The 20942-nt window shown below is 43.8% G+C and overlaps 1 protein-coding gene and 2 non-coding genes across 5 annotated transcripts in view; all 3 read left to right on the plus strand.

The window, feature by feature from the left end:
- RRBP1 (ribosome binding protein 1) overlaps positions 1-20942 on the plus strand; it is a 90024-nt gene that overhangs the window by 27022 nt on the left and 42060 nt on the right. For all 3 annotated transcript variants that reach the window (XM_090286019.1, XM_090286020.1, XM_090286021.1), the window contains exon 2: positions 2921-4649. In XM_090286019.1, the coding sequence (XP_090142145.1) occupies positions 2942-4649 (1708 nt within the window). In that variant the 5' untranslated portion in view covers positions 2921-2941. The remainder of the gene's footprint in view (positions 1-2920; positions 4650-20942) is intronic.
- Positions 17214-17293, plus strand: LOC150003156 (small nucleolar RNA U2-19). The gene has a single exon (XR_016512887.1). It is a non-coding gene; the product is annotated as a small nucleolar RNA U2-19 (small nucleolar RNA).
- LOC150003157 (small nucleolar RNA U2-30) lies at positions 17456-17525 on the plus strand. The gene has a single exon (XR_016512892.1). It is a non-coding gene; the product is annotated as a small nucleolar RNA U2-30 (small nucleolar RNA).

Here is a 20942-nt window from a genome sequence, read left to right on the forward strand (position 1 = left end):
GTTGGAACCTGTGGCCAGAGGTCAGGATCCACTTGCCCAGGCTGAAGGTTCCGTGAGTCCACCTCAGAGGTTACAGCTGGAATGAAGAGTTTGACTTGGTTCTGCAGATCCAGGGTGATAGGCTAGGAGCAGTATTACAACTGCAGCTGATGGAGTTACCACCGCAGAAAGCACATGTGTGTTTTTGTCAGGAGCACATTAAACCATCTTCCTGCAAGGGTTTTATTAGAAAGGCACAATGAAATAGTGTGCTTGTGTCTTGGGTTGCTGGTTTGATTCCCAGTTGGGGCAGGTACATAGCTTGTGGTTTTGATCCCTGGTCCAGGCACGTATGATCCCGGGTCTGGGTGCAAATGGAAGGCAACCTGTCGATGTCTTTCTTCTGCATCGATGTTTCTCCCCCTTTCTAAAAAGCAATGAAAAAAATTTTTTTGATGACAAAAAAAAAAAAAAAATGAAATAGTGCACTCGTTTTGAGAAAACAGTGATTTTTCTTAGAACATAATGCTGAGACATTTAAAACAGTCTTTCTTTCTTCCTTCTTTAAAATGCCCTAAGGTAAAAATTTAGATTCCATATTTAGAAATTCCAACTCTGTTTCCCTCTCCCACTCCCACTGGAAGAGGAATCTCAACTTTTAAGCCACTGGCAAGCCCGGACCTGGCCTGGATGCTGTGTCTAGAGATTTGGGAGGGTTATGCTGGGGAGAAGAATCCACCTCTCATGCTCCTCTTCTTTGCTCTCTTTACACTTTCCCTTACCCACCTGTCTTACACTCACATTCTGTTCACTAATTCCATCAATGATCCTCTGTAGCGGGCTAGGCTCTGTTTTTCACTCCCATTCTTGGAGCTGGGAATGTGATACTGACATCAAAATTAGTTGATAAAAGTTGAGTGTATCCGAATAAATAAATCTTGGAGTTCCTCACTGAAGTCAAGCCTAGCCTGGCCTGTCAGCCAAGAAAGTGTGGACCAGGCTGGTTCTGGCCCTTTTGACTTTGAACCATGGGCAATGAGAAGGGGTAGTTCTTCCTCTTGGTTTGGAATGTGTTACCAGGCAAAGGACCCGCTCTCTGGGGTGAGGATTGGGCCTGATGACACTGTCATTCCTCCCTCCCTCTTTACAGCCTCCAGATGTGAAATTCCAAACCTGTAGTCTTTTGTGGGCTAAGACTGATACCTCCTGCTTCCGAATGTGTGAATTGCAGGTTTCATAACTCTTCAGCAGCTATTGCGGGCCAAAGGCCATTTTTCCTCATCAAGTTCTTGGTCAGTTTTCAGAATTGTAATGAAAAAACTTTCATTCCTGACCCTGGGCAGTTGTGTTTGTCAGCACTGGGGGAAAGGGAGGTGACTTGAGATAGCACACCAGGTGCCTGCTGGCCAGAATGTATGCTGCTGAAAGCCTGCAGAAGTGTTTGGTTTGGCTCGTTAATGGCAAATGGCACCAGATGTTAGACCTCGGTCCTTGAGTTTGGCTAGGAAAGAATTCAGAGCCAAGACTCAAATACAAGCCAAAGTTTATTTGGAAAGTCACAAAGGTGGAAGAAGTGAGCCAGCTAGGCTTCATGGACTCAGGAAACAAGTTCCAGAGCCAAAGAAGGGCCCTTGGAGCTTAGGAGAAAGAAAGGGTACATGCCTTGAGGGAAATAAGGGGGTGGGGAAAGGAGCAGACTTGCTGGAGAGAGGGAGCACATGCAGGGTTTTAAGGGCTTTTATCTGAAGGTCTCTCGGGGATCTCAATAGAATAATCTTCAGTTTTCAGGTGTGTCTTTTCAGGGTCCTGGTCGCCTCTGATTGGTTGGTGCTGGAGGAAGGGAGGTGTGGCTTGGGGGGGGTGGTTTGTTAGTCTTGGCCTCTATTCCTGATGTCAGCCATGACATCACCTACTTGGCCTTGCTGTTTTTCTGGGGTCTGGAGCTGAAATACAACTGGCCTAGATGTTATCTCTTTCAAAGTTAAATCTAGTTTGACCAAAATCTTATCCCTATAGTCAACAGAGTCTAGGCTTGGTTCATAAGATTATTTGGTGTGGGTCAGAACCTCATTGTCTTGGGGACTTAATGCTTAATGGAGTGGTCGTGCAAGGACTTGTATGGGAGTTGTATGAGGCTTTTCTCCTGCCCTCTTGTTCCTCCTGTGAGTGGGTCTACTGTATGACTAGTGACATGCCAGGGGAGGAAAGGTCAGGGGAGGGTCTGAAGCACATGACCAGTGATATGAAAAAGGTCACCATGGGGGCAAGGTCCCACCTTACAATAGTCTGTTGCTAGGCACCTGGGGCTTTCTGCCCTGGTGACCTGTCATATCTGGTTTATTGTTCCTACGCTGCTCATGTTTAACTGCCTACTATATCTGGCTCATGTGGTATTTTTTAAACTTGTCAATTACACATTGAATAAAAAAGGTTTCTAGCCTACTGTGAAAAAAGCAAAAGATCTATTGGAACAGTGTTTACATTTCTACAACAATCAGCTATGACTGGTTGACCCTTGCTCCCTAATTTAGTGAGGCATTTTTGCCACAGTACTCACCACTCCCCATTGTTTCTTACCTGGCCTGTGCTTGTACTCATGTGCATTTTTAACTCCCGCAGTGGGGAATATCTGAATTGTAATTGAGGCTTCTGAGTCTCTAGGGCATCATGTGCCCGAAGTACAGACTGCACTCTGCCATCTCTCTAGTGTTTTGTACCCGCTGGCACTGAAAAGGACTACTCATATCTTGCTTAAAAATTGCTCACTTCTAAGTAGGAGCAGCTAACAATGTATGATATCAGAGATTGCCTGGATTTGTTTCTTCTTTGACTTCATCAGTCTTAAGAATTAATGAAACCTTAAGTTTGGTGGTGGGGGTGGGGGTGGAAACTGAATGTCTTGGTTTCTGCAAAAGGTAATCTGTGTGTATGTGTTTGGCAGGTGAACGGGAAGCAAGCCAGAATGGACATTTACGACACTCAAACCTTGGGGGTTGTAGTTTTTGGTGGATTCATGGTGGTTTCTGCCATTGGCATCTTCCTGGTGTCCACCTTCTCAATGAAGGAGACATCATATGAAGAAGCTCTAGCCAACCAGCGCAAGGAAATGGCTAAAACTCATCACCAGAAAGTAGAGAAGAAAAAGAAGGAGAAAACAGTAGAGAAAAAAGGAAAGACCAAGAAAAAGGAAGAGAAACCCAATGGGAAGATACCTGACCATGATTCAGCCCCCAACATGACCATCCTCCTCAAAGACCCAGTGAGGGCACCTGCAGTGGCTGTGGCTCCAAACCCAGTCCATCCCCCTGTGGTCATGACCCCTATAGCCACAGTACCAGCCATGCCCCAAGAGAAGATGGCCTCCTCCCCTAAGGACAAAAAGAAGAAGGAGAAAAAAGTAGCAAAGGTGGAACCAGCAGTCAGTTCTGTAGTGAATTCTATCCAGGTTCTTGCCTCAAAAGCTGCCATCTTAGAAACTGCTCCTAAGGAGGTGCCTATGGTGGTTGTGCCCCCAGTGGGGGCCAAGTCCAGTACCCCAGCCACAAGTGCTGTGCAGGGCAAAAAGGCAGAGGGGACCCAGAACCAGGGAAAAAAGGGAGCGGGAACACCGAACCAGAGCAAAAAGGGAGAGGGAACTTCCAATCAGGGCAAAAAGGTGGAAGGAACCCCCAACCAGGGCAGAAAGGCAGAAGGGGCCCAAAATCAGGGCAAAAAGGTAGAAGGGGTTGCAAACCACGGAAAAAAGGCAGAGGGGGCCCAGAACCAGGGAAAAAAAACAGAGGGAGCCCAGAACCAGGGAAAAAAAGCAGAAAGGGCCCCTAACCAGGGTAAAAAGGCTGAAGGGAGCCCCAACCAAGGCAAAAAAGTAGAGGGGACCCAGAATCAGGGTAAAAAGGCAGAGGGGGCCTCCAACCAGGGCAAAAAAGAAGAGGGAACCCCAAAGCAGAGCAAAAAGGCAGAGGGAAGCCCCAATCAGGGCAAAAAGATAGAAGTTGTTCAAAATCAGAGCAAAAAGATGGAGGGAACCCCCACCCAGGGTAGAAAGGCAGAGGGGGCCCAGAACCAAAGCAAAAAGGCAGAGGGGGCCCAGAACCAAGGAAAAAAGGCAGAAGGGACCGCAAACCAGGGAAAAAATGCTGAAGGGACCCCTAACCAGGGTAAAAAGGCAGAGAGCACCGCCAAGCAGGGTAAAAAGGCAGAGGGGACCTCCAACCAGGGCAAGAAGGTGGAGGGGGCTCAGAACCAGGGCAAAAAGGTGGAGGGGACTCAGAACCAGGGCAAAAAGACTGAGGGGGCTCCCAACCAGGGCAAAAAGGTGGAGGTGTCCCAGAATCAGGGCAAAAAGGCAGAGGGGGCTCAGAATCAGGGCAAAAAGGCAGATTCAGTTGCTAATCAGGGCACAAAGGCAGAGGGTATTGCAAACCAGGGGAAAAAAGCAGATGGGGCCCCCGGTCAAGGCAAGAAGGCAGAGGGAACTCCAAACCAGAGCAAAAAGTCAGAAGGGTCCCCCAACCAGGGCAAAAAGGTGGATGCGTCTGCCAATCAGGGTAAAAAGAAAGAGTCAGCTCCTAACCAGAGCAAAAGTGCAGATATGGTTCAGAGCCAGGAGGCACCAAAGCAAGAGGCTCCTGCAAAGAAGAAGTCTGGTTCAAAGAAGAAAGGTGAGCCTGGTAAGTAGCTTTTATTTCTTTTTGAACTTGGAGGGAAAGGCTATCTTTAAATGGCTTATGGAGTCCCTTTGGGGAAGCCATCTATGTCAATTATTACCACAAGACTGCATAACAAACATTTTAGATTTCAGTGGCTTACACCAGCACTTATTCATGTTCATGCTTCTGTTGAATTGGCTGGAAGTTGACTGATGTATGTTGTCTCAGTTCAGTGGCTATTCACACTACTGGGTTTGGCTCCTTGCTGCAGGTCGAGCATAGGTCTGTTCATTATATGTTCATTCTGGGGCTCAGGCTGAGGCTTCCGTGACACTCAGGGTGAAGGCCATTCTCATAGATGATAGAACTATAAAAGGGCACATTTCCAGCCAGTATCTTTGGCTAGAGCAAGTCCTGTGAATGAGCCTCAGTCAGGGGACAGCGAATCTCTTAAATGTTTGACTGTCTTCTGTGATCCTGTTGCATACCTCACCTGGTATTTTAGCATAGCTTTATTTGTTTCTGTGTGTTTGTTGAGTCAATAATGGTAGGATAATATTTTTAAGGATCAATGATAATCACCTTCCCCAACTCCCCCAGTGTCTTGTCTTCCCTAACTCCTATCCCAGTTATTTAATGGAATATATACTATAGAACATTAGTTTCTATTATCATTCTGGTTCATATTACTATAGAAATTGGACCAGTGAGTTCATATTTCATGTTCACATATTGATCACTCATTTGAGTCTCATGTCTTCTTTCAAGTCACTGACTAGTTAATTTGGAAATTTAATTGCATTTGTCTTGATGAGGCATCTTAGGGGTTTTGAAATGTTTAGACCTATGTTGGGTACATAAGGTCCTATGTCTTTGTCTGGGTTTCCCTTTCTTGCCCCTTTGTGAAGCTATATTACCTTTCTTAGTCATTCTCCTCCCAACTTTGTGGGAAGCGTTTGCTCATGCAGTGCCTTGATCCATGTGAGGGGACCCAAACTCTGTGAGTGGCTTTGGGCTCCTGCTGAGGATCAGGGACCAGCCACCTGCACCCATAGTTCAGGTCAACTTCTCAGGCCTTTTAAAAGTCCAGCCGCTCAGCCCTAGCCCTGCCTCCACAGGCTGGAAGGAGGGCACACTACCCTTGTTGAAGGTGATGTTCCACTTGACCTAGGGACAAGGGCATTTGAGATGTGAAGACAGGGATGGGACTAAGAGCCAGTCTGATTTCTGGCTCCCCAACATATGTGTCCTGTGTCCATTATGACCACATGTATGGCTTTAGACAGCTGAGATAAGGCATGAAACAAAAATGTGATAATAATATGGAAGGCAAAATAGTCCTAATTTGCAGGAAATAGAGAACCTTATTAGGAGGAATGTAACTAAACAAAACAGAGGTTCAGCTGCCTGCCACAACAAAAACCAAACTCATGAGGCAGGTGCTGGTGCAAGAGGAAAGAGGTTTTATTCTGGTGTTGTGTGACCTAGGAGAATTGTGAACTCCCATCTCAAAGACCACCTCATCAATCTTCTTGCTCAAGCCTGAGGTTCATTTTTATTTTTAATTTTATTTTTTTAAAGTATATTTTATTGATTATGTTGTTACAGTAGTTCCAATTTTTTTCCCCTTTGCTCCCCTCTGCCTAGTAACCCCTTCGCTCCAGCAATCCCACCCCCCTTAGTTCATGTCCATGGGTCGTGCATGGCTTCACCCTTCCCTATATTATTCTTAACACCCCTCCTGTCTATTTTGTACCAACTGATTATACTTATTAGTCCCTGCACCATTCCCCCATTTCTCCCCCTCCCCGTTCCCAACTGATAACCCTCTAAGTGATCCCCATACTTATGATTCTGTTCCTATTCTGGTTTGCTTAGTTGGATTTTGTTTTTAATTTTTAGATTCAGTTGTTGATAGTTGTGAGTTTGTTGTCATTTTAGTGTTCATAGTTTTGATTTTCTTTTTCTTAAGTAAGTCCCTTTGACATTTCATATAATGGCTTGGTGATGATAAACTCCTTCAGCTTTACCTTGTCTGGGAAGCACTTCATCAGCCCTTCCATTTTAAGTGATAGCTTTGCTGGATAGAGTAATCTTGGCTGTAGGTTGCTTTTCATCACATTGAATACTGCTTGCCAGTCCCTTCCTGCCTGCAAAGTGTCCTCTGAGAAACCAGCTGATGGTCCTGTAGGCGCCCCCCTGTAGGCAACTTCCGCCTGTCTCTTGCTGCCCCCAGGACTCTGTCTTTATCTTTCTTTCACCTTTGGTATCTCAATCATAATGCATCCTGGTGTGGTCCCCTCTGGGTCCAGTTCTCCTGGGACACTCCATGCTTCCCGGACCTGTATGTCCATCTTTTTCCCATAATTTGGGCAGTTCTCCTCATTTTTTTTCAATTCTTGCTTCCTCATTCTGCACTAGTTGACTATTTTCTTCTTCCTTATGTTCCAAATCATTGATTTGAACCCCGGTTTCCTTCCCTTCACCATTGGTTTTGTGAGGATTTTCCTTCATTTCACTTAGCATAGCCTTCAATTCTTCTCTTATGCATTTGCCATACTCAAGCATATCTGTCCAGCCTGTGAGCATCTTTATCACCAGTATTTTGAATTCTGCGTCTGTTAGGTTGTCTATTTCCTCATCTGTTAGGTTGGCTTAGCTCTCCCACTAGAACCTTGATCCGTTTCCCCTTTTGGGCCATACTTCTCTGCCTCCTCATTCTGACAGGCTCCTTTGTTTGTTTGCCTCTGCGTCCCAGGTAGAGCTGTCCCTCCTGTTACGTTGTAAGGGGCGGAGCCTTAGGCATTCGTCAGTACAGGGTGACCTGTTTCACCACGTTATGAACCTGTATGTGGGGGGAGGGGTTCAAGAGGGAACAATGCCTCCTGCCCAGCACTCGCCCCCTTTCCAGGCACCTCTCCCACTTCCGCACCGGACTGGTGCCCCTCTGGCTGCTGCCCTGGCCGTGGTTCCCAGAGTGGGTGGGTCTGCGGACGTTCTAGGTCCGTGGGGGCCCTTTAAACGAGCGGATTCTGCTGAGAGACTGACAGTTTCTGCCTCCACCCCAACCCCCACTGGTCTGCACAGTCAGAGGCAATGAGGCTTGATTTTCCCCGGTACTGGGATCGTGGGCTGTGAGGTCCCGTGAGGAGCTGGGAACGTTCCCCAGGTGTCCCTCCTGACTTTAAAACGTGTGACTGCGCTTTCTGCTGGCCTGCCATGGCCATCGCTGCTGCTGCCACCACACCAAGTCCTCTTTGTCCCTGCTCCAACCCTCCTACCTGTCTGGATGAGTATTTCTTCTTTTTATCTTTGTTTGATGGACTTCCATGCACTTTGATTTTCTGGAACTTCTGGTTGTTTCTAGTTTTGAGGTAGTTGTATTCCTTCTCAGTTGTGGAGAGAGATGCAGCATGTCTGTCTACACTTCCATCTTGGCTGGAAGTCCAAGCCTGAGGTTCTTATAGGGATAGGGATAAGGAGGGGAGGGCTTTTTTCCTATCCAATCATCTTTCTAGCTTTTGGTGCATTTGGGCCTTATCCATTCGTTTACCTAGCTGTTGGCGCACTCAGCATAAAAACCTACCGCTGTCGTCATCTTGGCTAGTTGGGGAGACTTCCTGGCTCTCTGTCTATGGTAACAACTCCCACCTTTGAAATTCTGGACCTTTGTAATCTTACAAGGGCAGATGGATGAAGGTATCTCCTGTAGTTACTTCCTGCTGTCAAAGGATGTAGTCTTACCTCTCCCCAGGTCCTGAGGTTCTTATTACCTACTAAAGGAAGGGGTTGGCCAGGAATGGAAGGAAGCCTTTACTTGAAGGAGAAGGATTGCTGTCTTTGGACGGTGGCATACACAGTGTCTACTGGGTGGCACTGCTGAACAGGCAAAGCTGTTAGGCCGCTTCATATTTCCAGAGATGGTATTGCAGATGGGCTTTCAAAGTGAGACCTGTTGTGCAGACAGACAATCAAGTGTTTAGTGAGGGGTATGTCTAGTAGTACAGGGGAAACTTGAGAGAATAAAGGGTCCCCATTATCTAACCCTGAACAGGGCATTGGTTGGCATACCCAACAACAGAATAAATTTCCCAGAGGAAGCCACTCTCTGGGAAATGCAAAATAAAAATAAAAAGTAACATTGTCATTTAGCTTTGTGAGGTACTGTCCCTCTCTGAAAGAGGAATTTAAAATTTCCCTCAGGAGTGCAGGTCCAGCTTTCCATTTCAGTATCAACAACATCAGCAAGATCCAAGCTCTCCTCATCTTGCACCTGCTTTATCCTTGTGTGGTAGATTCAAGGCTTGACTTCCATGAGCTTTAGGGAAGATTGTGTTGTCAGCAGGATGTCATGGGGACTGGTGCTTTGCTCAGTTAACTGCTATTTAGCACCTTGAGTCATCCAGATCTTTATAGTAAGACTCAGTGTCCTGGCTGGAACAGGCGTAAGGGTACATCAGATGGGCTAATGGACCTGCAACGAGCAAACTTGTGCAAAATTGTTAATGTTCGCTCTAGGTGTTGTACATATTGTTTGTTTTTTGATTCATTTTCTAAATCTAAAGGGGGTATTCCTAAAACAAATTTAGAAAGGTCTCCCATAAACTTTCAAAAGGCTTAATTTAAGCCCACGTTGGGGTGCTTCCTTAATCCGGAGCAAGGCAATAGGGAGTGTCTGGTCCCATTTCAGATGTGTTTCCTGGCATATTTTCTCCAGGGTCTTCTTTATTGTGTAGTTCATTTTCTCCATCTTCCTCATAGATTGGGGTCTCCAAAATGCATGTAGTTTCCTTTGAATCTATAGTGCTTGTCCTGTCTTTGGGAGATTTCTGAAGTGAACAATGGTCCATTGTTGCTTTGAATGCTGTGAGCAAGTCTAAACCTAGGGGTTATTTTTTTTTATTAGAAGTTTTGCGATCTTAGTTGCCCTCTCGGGTCTAATGGGGTGTGTCTCTACTTATCCAGAAAAAGTATCTACAAAAACTAATAAAGATTTAAAGTTTCCCATGGTTTTAGGAGTCTGTGTAAAGTCAACTTGCCAGTCTTCAAATGGATATTCCTTTACATTGTACTCCCTTTACTGTTGGGCACATTCTGTTTTAGGATTGTTCTTGGCGCATATCTAACAGACTTGGGTAATCTTCTGAATGGTCCTTTGTAAGTAAAGGCCCTTCAAATGTGGTCTAATGAGGTCCATTAAAGCATTCTTTCTGTAATGGGTCCCTTCATGTACATATTTGAGGATGTCATATACTAGAGCTTCAGGGAGTAAGATTATACCTTGAGTGTTGATCTTCAATATAGAATTAGGGTTAGTGTTAGAGAATCCCCATGCATGGGCCCCAGTACTCATCTTGTTCCATGTAATGTGGTTTAAATTCTGACAAGTCCAGGTGGGAAATTAAAGCCCCAAGAAATTGTGGCCCTGGGGCAGCTTGTTTTGCTGCGTTATTGGCAGTTTGGTTTCTTGGCTTGTTTGGTAATGGTTCTTCTGGTGTCCTGGGCAGTACATTTTGACAATCTGGTTTGATGTCCTTATTCCCTGACGTTAAGAGCCTGATTTCTTTCCATATTGCCCCATGGGCATGGACTACCATGAAGGCATATTTAGTCAGTGTAGATGTTATCATTTTTGCCCTGGGATAATTCAAAGGCTCTGATGAGGGCTTATAAGTTCAGCCTTTTGTGCTGAAGTTCCTACAGCAAGGGACTGAGCTTCTATTACCTGACTGCTGTGTACCCAGCTCTTTGTTGACGAGCTCTTTGTTGACCATTCTCCCCGTGAAGCTGCTCCCATCTGTTTGTAATTCCCAGTTAAGTTCTGTCAGCAGCTGGTCCAGTAGATTTGGTCTGCTGGAAAAAATTTTGTCAGTGATTTTAAGCAGTATTTATGGAGGTCTGAGATTCCCTTTGAGTTCAGGAGTAGGGTGATGAGATTTAAATTAGTGGTGATTTGCAAGGCAACATTTGGGTTGTCTAATAAAATGGCTTGATACTTTCCAAAGTGCCCTGTTGTCAGCTAGTACTCTCCTTTCCAACATTTCTCAGTGAGGGTTTCTCCTTTCTATTTTTCCTTTTGAGTTCTGGGTAGTCCTTTCTCTGTGGCCCTCTTCCTTGCACTTGGCACATTGATTAGTGCTTAATGGGTCTTTTCCTTTTCCCTTTGGGTCCTGCCTCTCCGTCTGGTTTCCCCACTCTGTTCCTAAGAAAATGGGAGCCTGCTTTCATTCCCTTTTTATCCCAGGCATGATGAAAGCTATGTCCACCAGCTGGTAAGGTATTATTCCCAATGCTCCATCTAAACGTTGGAGCTTCCTTCTGACATTAAGGGTACTCTGCTCAATAAAAGTCATGTTTTACCATCCAGACATATTCTGGTGCCTGTGTATCAGAGTGCTTTCAGTAGGCCTGATAAATCCTTTCTAAAAATTCAGAATGGTCTTTGTTTGACTTCTGTTGAATAGCACATATTATATTCAAGCTCTTGTGCCTTTTGTGAGGCTAGGTTCTCGCTACTCAGGTCCCAGTTGGGCTCTGTCAAAGGAATTGCCCTGGCTAGGTTGGGGGTTACGTTGGGATTGTCTTGATGGATGTGATGAGCCTCTTCATTAGCCTTATTTATAACTAGCCGCCTTTCATCCACCATTGGCAGGGTGTTAAGGAGAGCCTGTACATCTGCCCAGTTTGTTGGTGAGTAGCAAAAATGGAGGTAATAAGATCCACCATTTTCTGAGGACTCTTCTTATATGAGGGGTTGGAATTCTTCCATTTTAGTAAATATGAAGGGAAAATGGAGTACAGACCCAGTAGTATCCAGTGGCCTGGCCTTCCTGGTTATTCCACCTGTAGGGTATTGCCTCAAAGGGAACTGTCCTGCTTCAGATAGGGATGTTCCCTGGCCAGACTGGGTGCTCTGCCAGGTCTTTGAGGGGGAGACCATTCCTTCCTCATATAGGGGTGGGGCTCTTGCCCCTCTGGGACCTATTTCAGGGGTATCTAGCAGCAGGTATAGTGGTGGGTGATATCTTCCTGCCGCTAATCCTGTGTCTCCTGGGTTCAGGACATTAAAGAGACTCACTTCCTCATTTTCTTTTTCTTCCTCTGACTTACTGTCAGGGAGTGTTTTGAAGCCAATTCCCTTCTCTGTATCCTTAGGTTGTTTCCTTTCTTTGCTGAATCCTTATTGTGTAAAGACATAAACTCCTGGACATGAGGGATTTTGTTCCATTTCCCTGACCGTTGGCAAAATAATTTAGGGAACCATTTAGGGGCCATTTTCCCCCATAGTCTAAAGTATATCAGGCCAAGCAATATTGCAATTGAAAACCAATTCCTTCCTAGTGATTGGATCACAGCTGTACATGGATCACTCTGCTCAAGTTCGGCACATTGAACTTCTTTCAGGAGTCGAAACAGAAGAACTCCTGATGGCACAAAAGTACAAACCCAAAACCATAACAAGACCTCAGACAAAGTGGGACCATATAAACAAAACTTGAATCTAAAATTCTGTTATTCCAAACTAGTGCTCACAAGCAAGCTTAGTGTCTTATCTCCGGGCAACCAATACCACAAGTGTTCCTCACTGGACCCAAATGGCACAAAGCCCAAGTGGCTTGGTACCACAAATGGTCCTAACTGGATGCAAGTGGTACAAAGCCTGAGTGGTACAAAGCCTGAGTGACACAAAGCCCAAGGGGCAGGGATAGAGGACCCCTGGTTTGCATGCTGGTTTGACTTACCAGTCTCAGAGTCTTTGTGCTCCCCAGATTCGTTTCCTTTCACCAGCCAAGCATTTCAGATGGCTGAGGCCTTGAGAAAGAGTGCAGGGATATTCCCCAAGAACAGCTCTCAGCAGCTGCTGGGAAACCCCACAGTCATGCTCTCCCAGAGTCAGCTTGCCAGGGCAGCTGGGACCTCAGCCCGGGCCCTCCAGAAATTACCAAGGTCCATCTTGTCCTTCCAGAGTCACCAAAAACTGACTGAACAAAATGGAGGCTTGGCTGCCTGCCACAACAAAAACCGAACTCATGATGTAGGTGCTGGTGCAAAGGAAGAGAGGTTATATTCAGTTGTTGCATGACCTGGGAGAGTGGTGAACTTTATCTCAAAGACCATCTCAATCTTCTTGCTCAAGCTGGAGGTTCTTATAGGGATAGGGAGGGGAGGAATTTTTTCCTATCCAATTACCTTTCTAGCTTTTGGTGCCCTCAGGGCCCTATCTATTCATATTCCAAGCTTTTGGCCTGCTCAATGTAAAAACGTCCCCCTGCTACCTTCTTGACCAATTGGGGAGACTCCCTGGCACTCCAACTAAAACTGTCTACAGTAACAGGAAGACCTGACTTTATGCCTGTGTGAAACCAACCACAAAGCAGCTCAACTAAGGTAGTATAAGACAAAATTTGAAGAGGAAAGAAACACCATTGTCCAGGAGAAGAACAATGAAATATTATAGATAAAATGGTAGTTATTCCAAAGTTCACTTAGTGGTTTATTATTCTTCCAGCCAAAATTTCAACGGGATTTTTCCCCCTCTTAAGTTGACAAAACTATTCCAAAAGTCCCATCTGGAGGGAAAAGTAGGTAAGATATTGGATAGAGTTTTAAGTGGCTTTTGGAAGGCCTGTTTTGTCTGATGTGTGAATGTATTCTGTATTACCAAACTATTGTAAGTACAAGTACAGTGCTGGCCCAGGGCCAGCCAGGTGTGGGAACAGAATGGTTCTGAAGTAGATGGCATCATCCCTAAGAACTACAATGAGGGAAGAGAGCCTCATTTCAGATGGGAGGAGATATGTTGAGGCAGTGATCTTAAGCAGCATATTCAAGATTTGGAAGAGTCTTCTTGCAACCCTCTAAAAATGTAAGTCTTGGATGAATTAGATATACAGTCATACCTTGGTGCTCGTTGGCTTCAGAACTCGTCAAACCCTGTACTCGTCTCATTTTGATGAGAAAAAAATGTTTCAGCACTAGGTGCTTCACTGGGACTTGTTGCACTTGCTAGAATGTGTATGAGTCATGACTCCACCCTGTAAGAGAAAATGCTTCATCTCTTGGTACTCATTGGTTTCGCCACTCATCACAAGTTCTGGGATGAATTAACAATGAGTATCAAGGTACCAGTGTAATTTAAAAATAAATAAAACCCTGGAAAATATAAAAGTCAAAATTAGTATTGATTAGCCCAGACACTGGGGGGCTCTCACTGCAAGGTTGCAATATGGCATTCTTAGCCACACAAACAACCATGTCGGGCAGTCAGAAAGGACCAAACTGAAAATGGCCACAAGGAGTAAGACATGTGGCTGATAAGACACCTGAAAGGTGAATTTCTTAATTCTTTAGGGTGTCTGAGAGTCTGAAAACATGGGGAAATATTTCTTGTAATTAATTAATTAATTTTTAAACATTTTATTTATTTTTAGAGAGAGGGTAAGGGAGGGAGAAAGAGAGGGAGAGAAACATCTATGTGCAAGAGAAACATTGATTGGTTGCCTTTTGCATGCCCCCAACCAGGGACTTGGCCTGCAGCCCAGGTATGTGCCCTGACTGGGAATTGAACCAGCGACCTTTTGGTTCTCAGGCTGGTGCTCAATCCACTGAGCCACACCAGCCAGGGCATGTCCTTTATTTTTTATTTTCCAGAATTTGCACTGCGCGATCTCAGCACTGTTTTCCTGGGATTGGTGTGTAAACCATGTTCAGGGCCCTCCAAGTTAGATGCAGGTCACTCCTGCCCCCAGCTTCATGATCATGAAATCATGGTTTTCCCAGGGATTTATAAAATAGGTCTTACACTTCCCTTGCAATTACATCTCGTATGTGGAATTTAGTGTTCCGGAATTAACCTGACTCATATTTAGCATCTGTGTCTCTGACCATGTTGCTAAATGAGAAGCAAGACATGATCTTTTCATGCAGTTACACCTCATGTCCCGTGAAGCTGTGATCAGCCCCAGCTGACTGCCTTGGACATTCTTGCCCACCAGCTGGGGTTGAGCTTCTCTGTGTCTGTCCAGGGCCTGTCCACCTCCAGCTTCTCCTAGGCTGTGTGTGCCCTGGAGAATGGAACTGTGGGCATAACTCTGGGTGGGCTGGCCGGCCCTGGGTGTCCAGAAACTTGGGGACCTGGGTATGTAAGTAGCCTTAGTGAGGGGAAAAGTGGCCTGATGACCATGGGGATGTACTTGAGGAGTAGATTCTGGGTCACTGGTGTGGAGCAGGCCAGGAAGGGAGTTAATTGAGAAGACCTTGACTCAAGTGAAGGAGGATTCCAGGGGCATGAGGTTTCAACCATGGGCACCAGAGAGCTAGAGTCGAGAACTGTGTTGTCCACTATGGGAGCTGCTAGTCACATGGGGCCATATAAGTTAAAATTAAAGCCAATTAAAGTGAATAAAATGAAGGATTCCATCATACTAGCCACATTCCAAATGTTCAGTAGTCAACATGTGGTCAGCAGCTTCCCTTTTGGATAGTGCAGATGAAGAACAACATCTGCATCAGCACGGTAACTTCCGTTGGACAGTGCTGCTCTAAACAATAGCCATTAGGGGAGAGGTGGCCTCTTGGGTCACCGTGCAGGTGGTCTTGTGGAAATGAACATGTCTTTGCAGTCCTGTGCTGGTGCCATGCAGCTCCTTTCTGCTTTGTTCTGTCTGCCTACATTGTGAGTGAGGTAGGGGTGAGCTCCACGTTAACCTTCACATCACAGTGGGATGTGACAAATGAGGTCATAGAGGCTGTGACTGGCCATGACACGTGACAAATGAGTGGCAAAACCTTACCCTGGAGCTGGCGTCCACCAGAGATGGGGTTGCTTCATTAGTCATCACCAGGTTGACCCAGTGGGACCCTCACTGACAGATGCCCAAAGTGGGGCTCGGCAGGTGTGAAGGTGGGCACTGGACACACTTCTGCAGGTCCAATTTGAAACTATTCCAGAACTTCTGATCTAATTTTGCTACAAGAGCAAATTAGGGCCATGTGACAGCTTTTACCACTCGTCTGTGGCCAGATTTGACAGTTAGCACCTTCCTTCCTAATACTTAAGTGCTTTTAAAAATTTGTTATTGTATAATATGTACTTCTAGTGAACAAAATTCAAGCACTATTGAATCATGGAAGGTGAAAATTGAAAGTCTTCCTTTCCACTCCATCCAGTTCACCACTCACTTCCCTGGGGGAGCCCTGGGAATACTCTGCTTATCACATCAAATGCACAGATGGGGCCTACAGTGACATAGTTTTGGAACTGGCTTTCATTACTTACAAGTGTTCTGATGATGTCTCTACAGGGCTGCCACTTCCCATAGCATGAATGTGTCGTTGTTTATTTAAATGACACTAAGTGGTGTGCAGTTTTTTGTTTCTGTTTTTTGTTGCTAAAATTAATGCTGTAATAATATATATATATGTTATTGTGTAAACATGTCTAGAAAGTAAATTCCTAGATATGTGATTGATAAGTCAAAAGGTAGGTATATTTTTAAAAAGACAGTACAACATCACTCTTCTAACCCATTTCACGATTTACCTTTGTGGCAGAGTGCAAGAGGCCCACATGAGTGTTTCCAGTGCCCTCCGTCTGACTTTACTGTTCAAATGTGGTACTGTGGAAATAGTGATCGTTATAGGGTAGCATCATAAACCCAGGTGTGGAACAATGAGAAAATACTTGCTTATGAAACAAGGCATATATTCTTGTCTCAGTGTTTGGGGAGGATGGAATTTATGGAACTATAGAGAAGTGGAAATTTTCCATAACTAAAGCTTCTAAGCATTTGCAGTGCTGTGTAGGCCTCCTCTGGTTCATTCTCTGATAGTTACCTTAGCATTTGTGCATGGTGCTTATTAGGAAAGCCATGTTTCTTTCACAGGAAGTGTGTATATGTGGTGGTGGTATATATATATGTATTTTTTTAGTTCTATTTTTATTCTTAGACTTAAGTCTTTGCCTGCATTATTATGCTGGCCTGCCTCCCTGTGCCTAGCATGTGCTAATGGACATGTTAGCATTATACTTTCAGGAAAACTGTTTCAGGATCTAAAAGTAAGTCCAGACTAGCACACTGTGGGTCTGGGCCCTAGATATGCATACCAAAGACTTAGCCTTGGGAAATACAAAATGCTTGTTCTGGAAACTCCACATTTAGGTGAGCTCTAGAACACTGGAGTTTGGTTTGTGTGGTGTAGCAGCTGAGCAAGGCTGAAGCCAGGTGGGTTCCCTAGGCATGGCCGTCCTCTCTTGGATGGTGGATTGGCTTTATGGCTTTATGCCTGGCACCCTCCCCATCTGCAGATGCAGGCTGTTTAGTCCGGGGCTGGAAGGCTACCATGACAGGGCCCAGGGGAGCCCAACCACCCTCCAAGAGACACAGGCTTTTACAACCCCATGATGACCATGTTGACAGACACACAACCCATGTGGGAGAAAGAGGCCATCTTGGAGGACAGGACTATGGATAAATCTTAATATCTTCTTTTTATCCTTCTGCATTTCTCAGTTTTGTGTAATATGTATTATTTTTTAAATAGAAAAAAAAAAACTTTTCTCTGAGGTCTGCTCTTAGTAAAGTGGATCGGTGATGAAAATAGCCAAATATGAGCATCAGAAGACCTTCCAATCTCCCTGATGCATGATCTCTATAGTTCTGAGAAGCAAAAGTATAAAGAAGTAGTTTAAAAATGTAAATGCATGCGTGCACATGTGTGTGTGTGTGTGTGTGTGTGTGTGTTTTAAGATGACAGTGGATAACTGAGGACTTGCTGAATGAGATTCAGGGGGTGGGGGTCATGTGTATGAAAGGCTGATCAGTTCTGAGCAATGATGAAAAGCATTTACTACTGACCTCTGTAATTATGAAGGTTTCTACACTTGATCTGAGCTCAAAAACAAACAAACAAACAAAAAAAAACTTTATTATTTGTCTGAGTCAAATAAACTGTCCCTCATTGTACCAAACAGAACTGTCTTCAGATATGGTGTGGATGTCCAGACCTGAGTATCCTCTGATGAACAGAAAGAAATCTTCACTCTTATAGGGGCCCAGGTGGAAGAAAGAAAGTGGCCAATACTTCTCAGGCCTATCCCTGTCCTGGGTACCCAGTAAGTGGTCACAAACTGAGTTAAGGAGGAAAATTTTTTTTAAGGTATATTTTATTGATTATGCTGTTACAGTTGTCCCATCCCCCCCCCTTTGCTCCCCTCTTCCCAGTATACCCCTTCCCTCCAGCAGTCCCTCACCACTTAGTTCATGCCCATGCGTCATGCATGTAAGTTCTTTGGCTTCTCCCTTTCCTATACTATTCTTAACATCCCCCTGTCTATTTTGTACCTACCAATTATGCTTCTTAGTCCCTCACCATTTCCTCATTTTTCCCCCTTCTCCCTCCCAGCTAACCCTCGAAATGATCCCCATACCTATAATTCTGTTCCTGTTCTGGTTGTTTGCTTAGATTTTTGTTTTTATTTTTTAGATTCTGTTGTTGATAGTTACAAGTTTGTTGTCATTTTAATGTTCATAGTTTGATCTTCTTTTTCTTAAATAAGTCCCTTTAGCATTTCATATAATAAATGGCTTGGTGACAGTGAACTTCTTTAACTTCAGCTTGTCTGGGAAGCACTTTATCTGCCCTTTTATTTTAAATGATAGCTTTGGTAGATAAAGTAATCTTGGTTGTAGGTCCTTGCTTTTCATTACTTATAGGCACCCCATTGTAGGTAACTCTCTGCTTTTCTCTTGCTGCTTCTAAGATTCTCTCTTTATCTTTAACCTTTAGCATTTTAATTTTTTTTTCTAGACTAAAAAAATAAGTATTTATTGCTTTTCTATTACTTTTGTCCCAATTTTTCCCCCATTGCTTCCCCCCCACCCCTTCTACAGTCAATCCCCACCCCATTGTCCATGTCCATGGGTCATTTATACTAGTTCCTTGACTAGACGCTTCCCCGTCTTATCCCCCTTCACTCCCTCCCCTCTCCCCGCTTGTCATTGTTAGTCTGCTCCTTGTTTACATGCCTCTGGTTCAATTTTGCTTATTTGTTTGTGCTGTTCATTAGTTTCCTGTATTAGGTGATATCATATGGTATTTGTCTTTCATTGCCTGGCTTATTTCGCTGAGGATAATTCTCTCCAGTTCCATCCATGTTGTTGCAAATGGCAGGAGTTTTTACTTTCTGCTGCATAGTATTCCATTTTGTAAATGTACCACAGTTTTTTGATCCACTCATCTACAGATGGGCACTTAGGCAATTTTCAGCACTTGGCTATTGTAAATAGCACTGCTATGAACATAGGGGTGCATAGGTTCTTCTGAATTGATGTTTCAAGTATTTAGGTATAATCCTAGCAATAGAATTGCTGGATCAAAAGGCAGTTCCATTTTTAGTTTTTTGAGGAAATTCCATACTGTTTTCCATAGTGGCTGTACCAGTCTGCATTCCCACCAGCAGTGCACTAGGTTTCCCTTTTCTCCACATCCTTGCCAAAACTTGTTTGTTGATTTGTTAATGATGGCTATTCTGACTGGTGTGAGGTGTTATCTCATTGTAGTTTTTATTTGCATCTCTGATGGCTAGTGATGTTGAGCATTCTTTCATATGTCTATGGACCCTCTGTATGTCCTCTTTGGAGAAGTGTTTGTTCAGGTCCTTTGCCCATTTTTTTAATTGGGTTGTCTGTTTGGTCTAGAGTTGTATAAGGTCTTTATATATTTTGGAGATCAGACCCTTGTCTGCGGTATCATTGGCAAATACGTTTTCCCATATGGTTGGTTCCCTTTTCATCTTTCTGATGTTTTCTTTTGCTGAGCAGGAACTCTTTAGTTTGATGTAGTCCCATTTGTTTATTTTTTCCTTTATTTCCCTTGCCTTAGGAGATATATTGGTGAAAATATTGCTGTGTGGGAATAGAGATATTTTCCTGCTTATGTTTTCCTCAAGGACTTTTATGGTGTCATGGCTTATTTTTAAGTCTTTGGTCCATCTTGAGTTTATGCTGGTGTATGGTGTAAGTTGGTGGTCTAATTTTATTTTTTTGCATGTCCCTGTCCAGTTCCCCCAACACCATTTGTTGTAGAGGCTATTTTTACTCCATTTTATGTTCCTTCCCCCTTTATCAAATATTAGTTGTCCATATAGATCTGTGTTTATTCCTGGGCTCTATTCTTTTTCATTGATCTATATGTCTATTTTTATGCCAGTACAAGACTGTTTTGATTACAGTGGCCTTGTAGTAGTATAGTTTGATATCAAGTATTGTGATTCCTCCTACTGTGTTCTTCTTCCTCAAGATTGCTGCGGCTATTCAGGGTCTTTTTGGGTTCCATATATATTTTTGAAGTATTTGTTCTAGGTCTGTGAAATACGCCATTGGTATTTTAACATGGATTGCGTTGAATCTGTAAATTGCTTTGTGTAGTATGGACATTTTAATGATTTTGATTTTTCCCATCCATGAACATAATATATGCTTCCATTTATTTGTATCTTCCTTAATTTCTTTCTTCAGTGTTTTGTAGGTTTTTGAGTACAGGTCTTTTACCTCCTTGTTAAGTTTATTCCTAAGTACTTTATTTTTATTGTTGCTATAGTAAATGGGATTTTTTTCTAGTTTCTATCGCTGATATTTTATTGTTGGTGCACAGAAATGCCTTATATTTCTGAATATTGACTTCGTACACTGCTATTTTGCCAAATTCATTTATTAGGTTGAGTAGTTTTTTAGTGGAGTCTGTAGGGTTTTCTATGTACACTATCATGTCATCTGCAAATAATGACAGCTTTACTTCCTCTTCACAATTTGGATGCCTTTTATTTCTTTTTCTTGTCTGACTGCTGTGGGTAGACTTCTAACACTATGTTGAATAGGAGTGGAGTGAGTGGACATCCTTGTCTTGTTCCTGATCTTAGGTGGAAAGCTTTTAGTTTTTACCCATTGAGTATGATACTCCAGGTTTCTCGTAAATGGCCTTTATTATGTTAAGATATGCTCCCTCTATTCCCATTTTGTTGAGTGCTTTTATCATAAGTGGGTGTTGTACTATATCAAGTGTTTTTTCAGCATCTATTGATAGATCATGTGGTTTTTGTCTTTCATTTTGTTTATGTGGTGTATTACATTTATTGATTTGCAATTATTAAACCATCCTTGCATTTCTGGGATGAATTCCACTTGATCGAGGTATATGATCTTTTTAATGCGTTGCTGGTTCTGGTTTGCCAATATTTTGTTGAGGATTTTAGCATCTATGTTCATCAGCAATATTGGCCTGTAGTTTTCTTTCTTTGTTGTGTCTTGATCTGGT

The sequence above is a fragment of the Furipterus horrens genome, unplaced genomic scaffold, assembly GCF_987537825.1.
Source record: "Furipterus horrens unplaced genomic scaffold, mFurHor1.1.pri manual_scaffold_8, whole genome shotgun sequence".
Classification (NCBI taxonomy): domain Eukaryota; kingdom Metazoa; phylum Chordata; class Mammalia; order Chiroptera; family Furipteridae; genus Furipterus; species Furipterus horrens.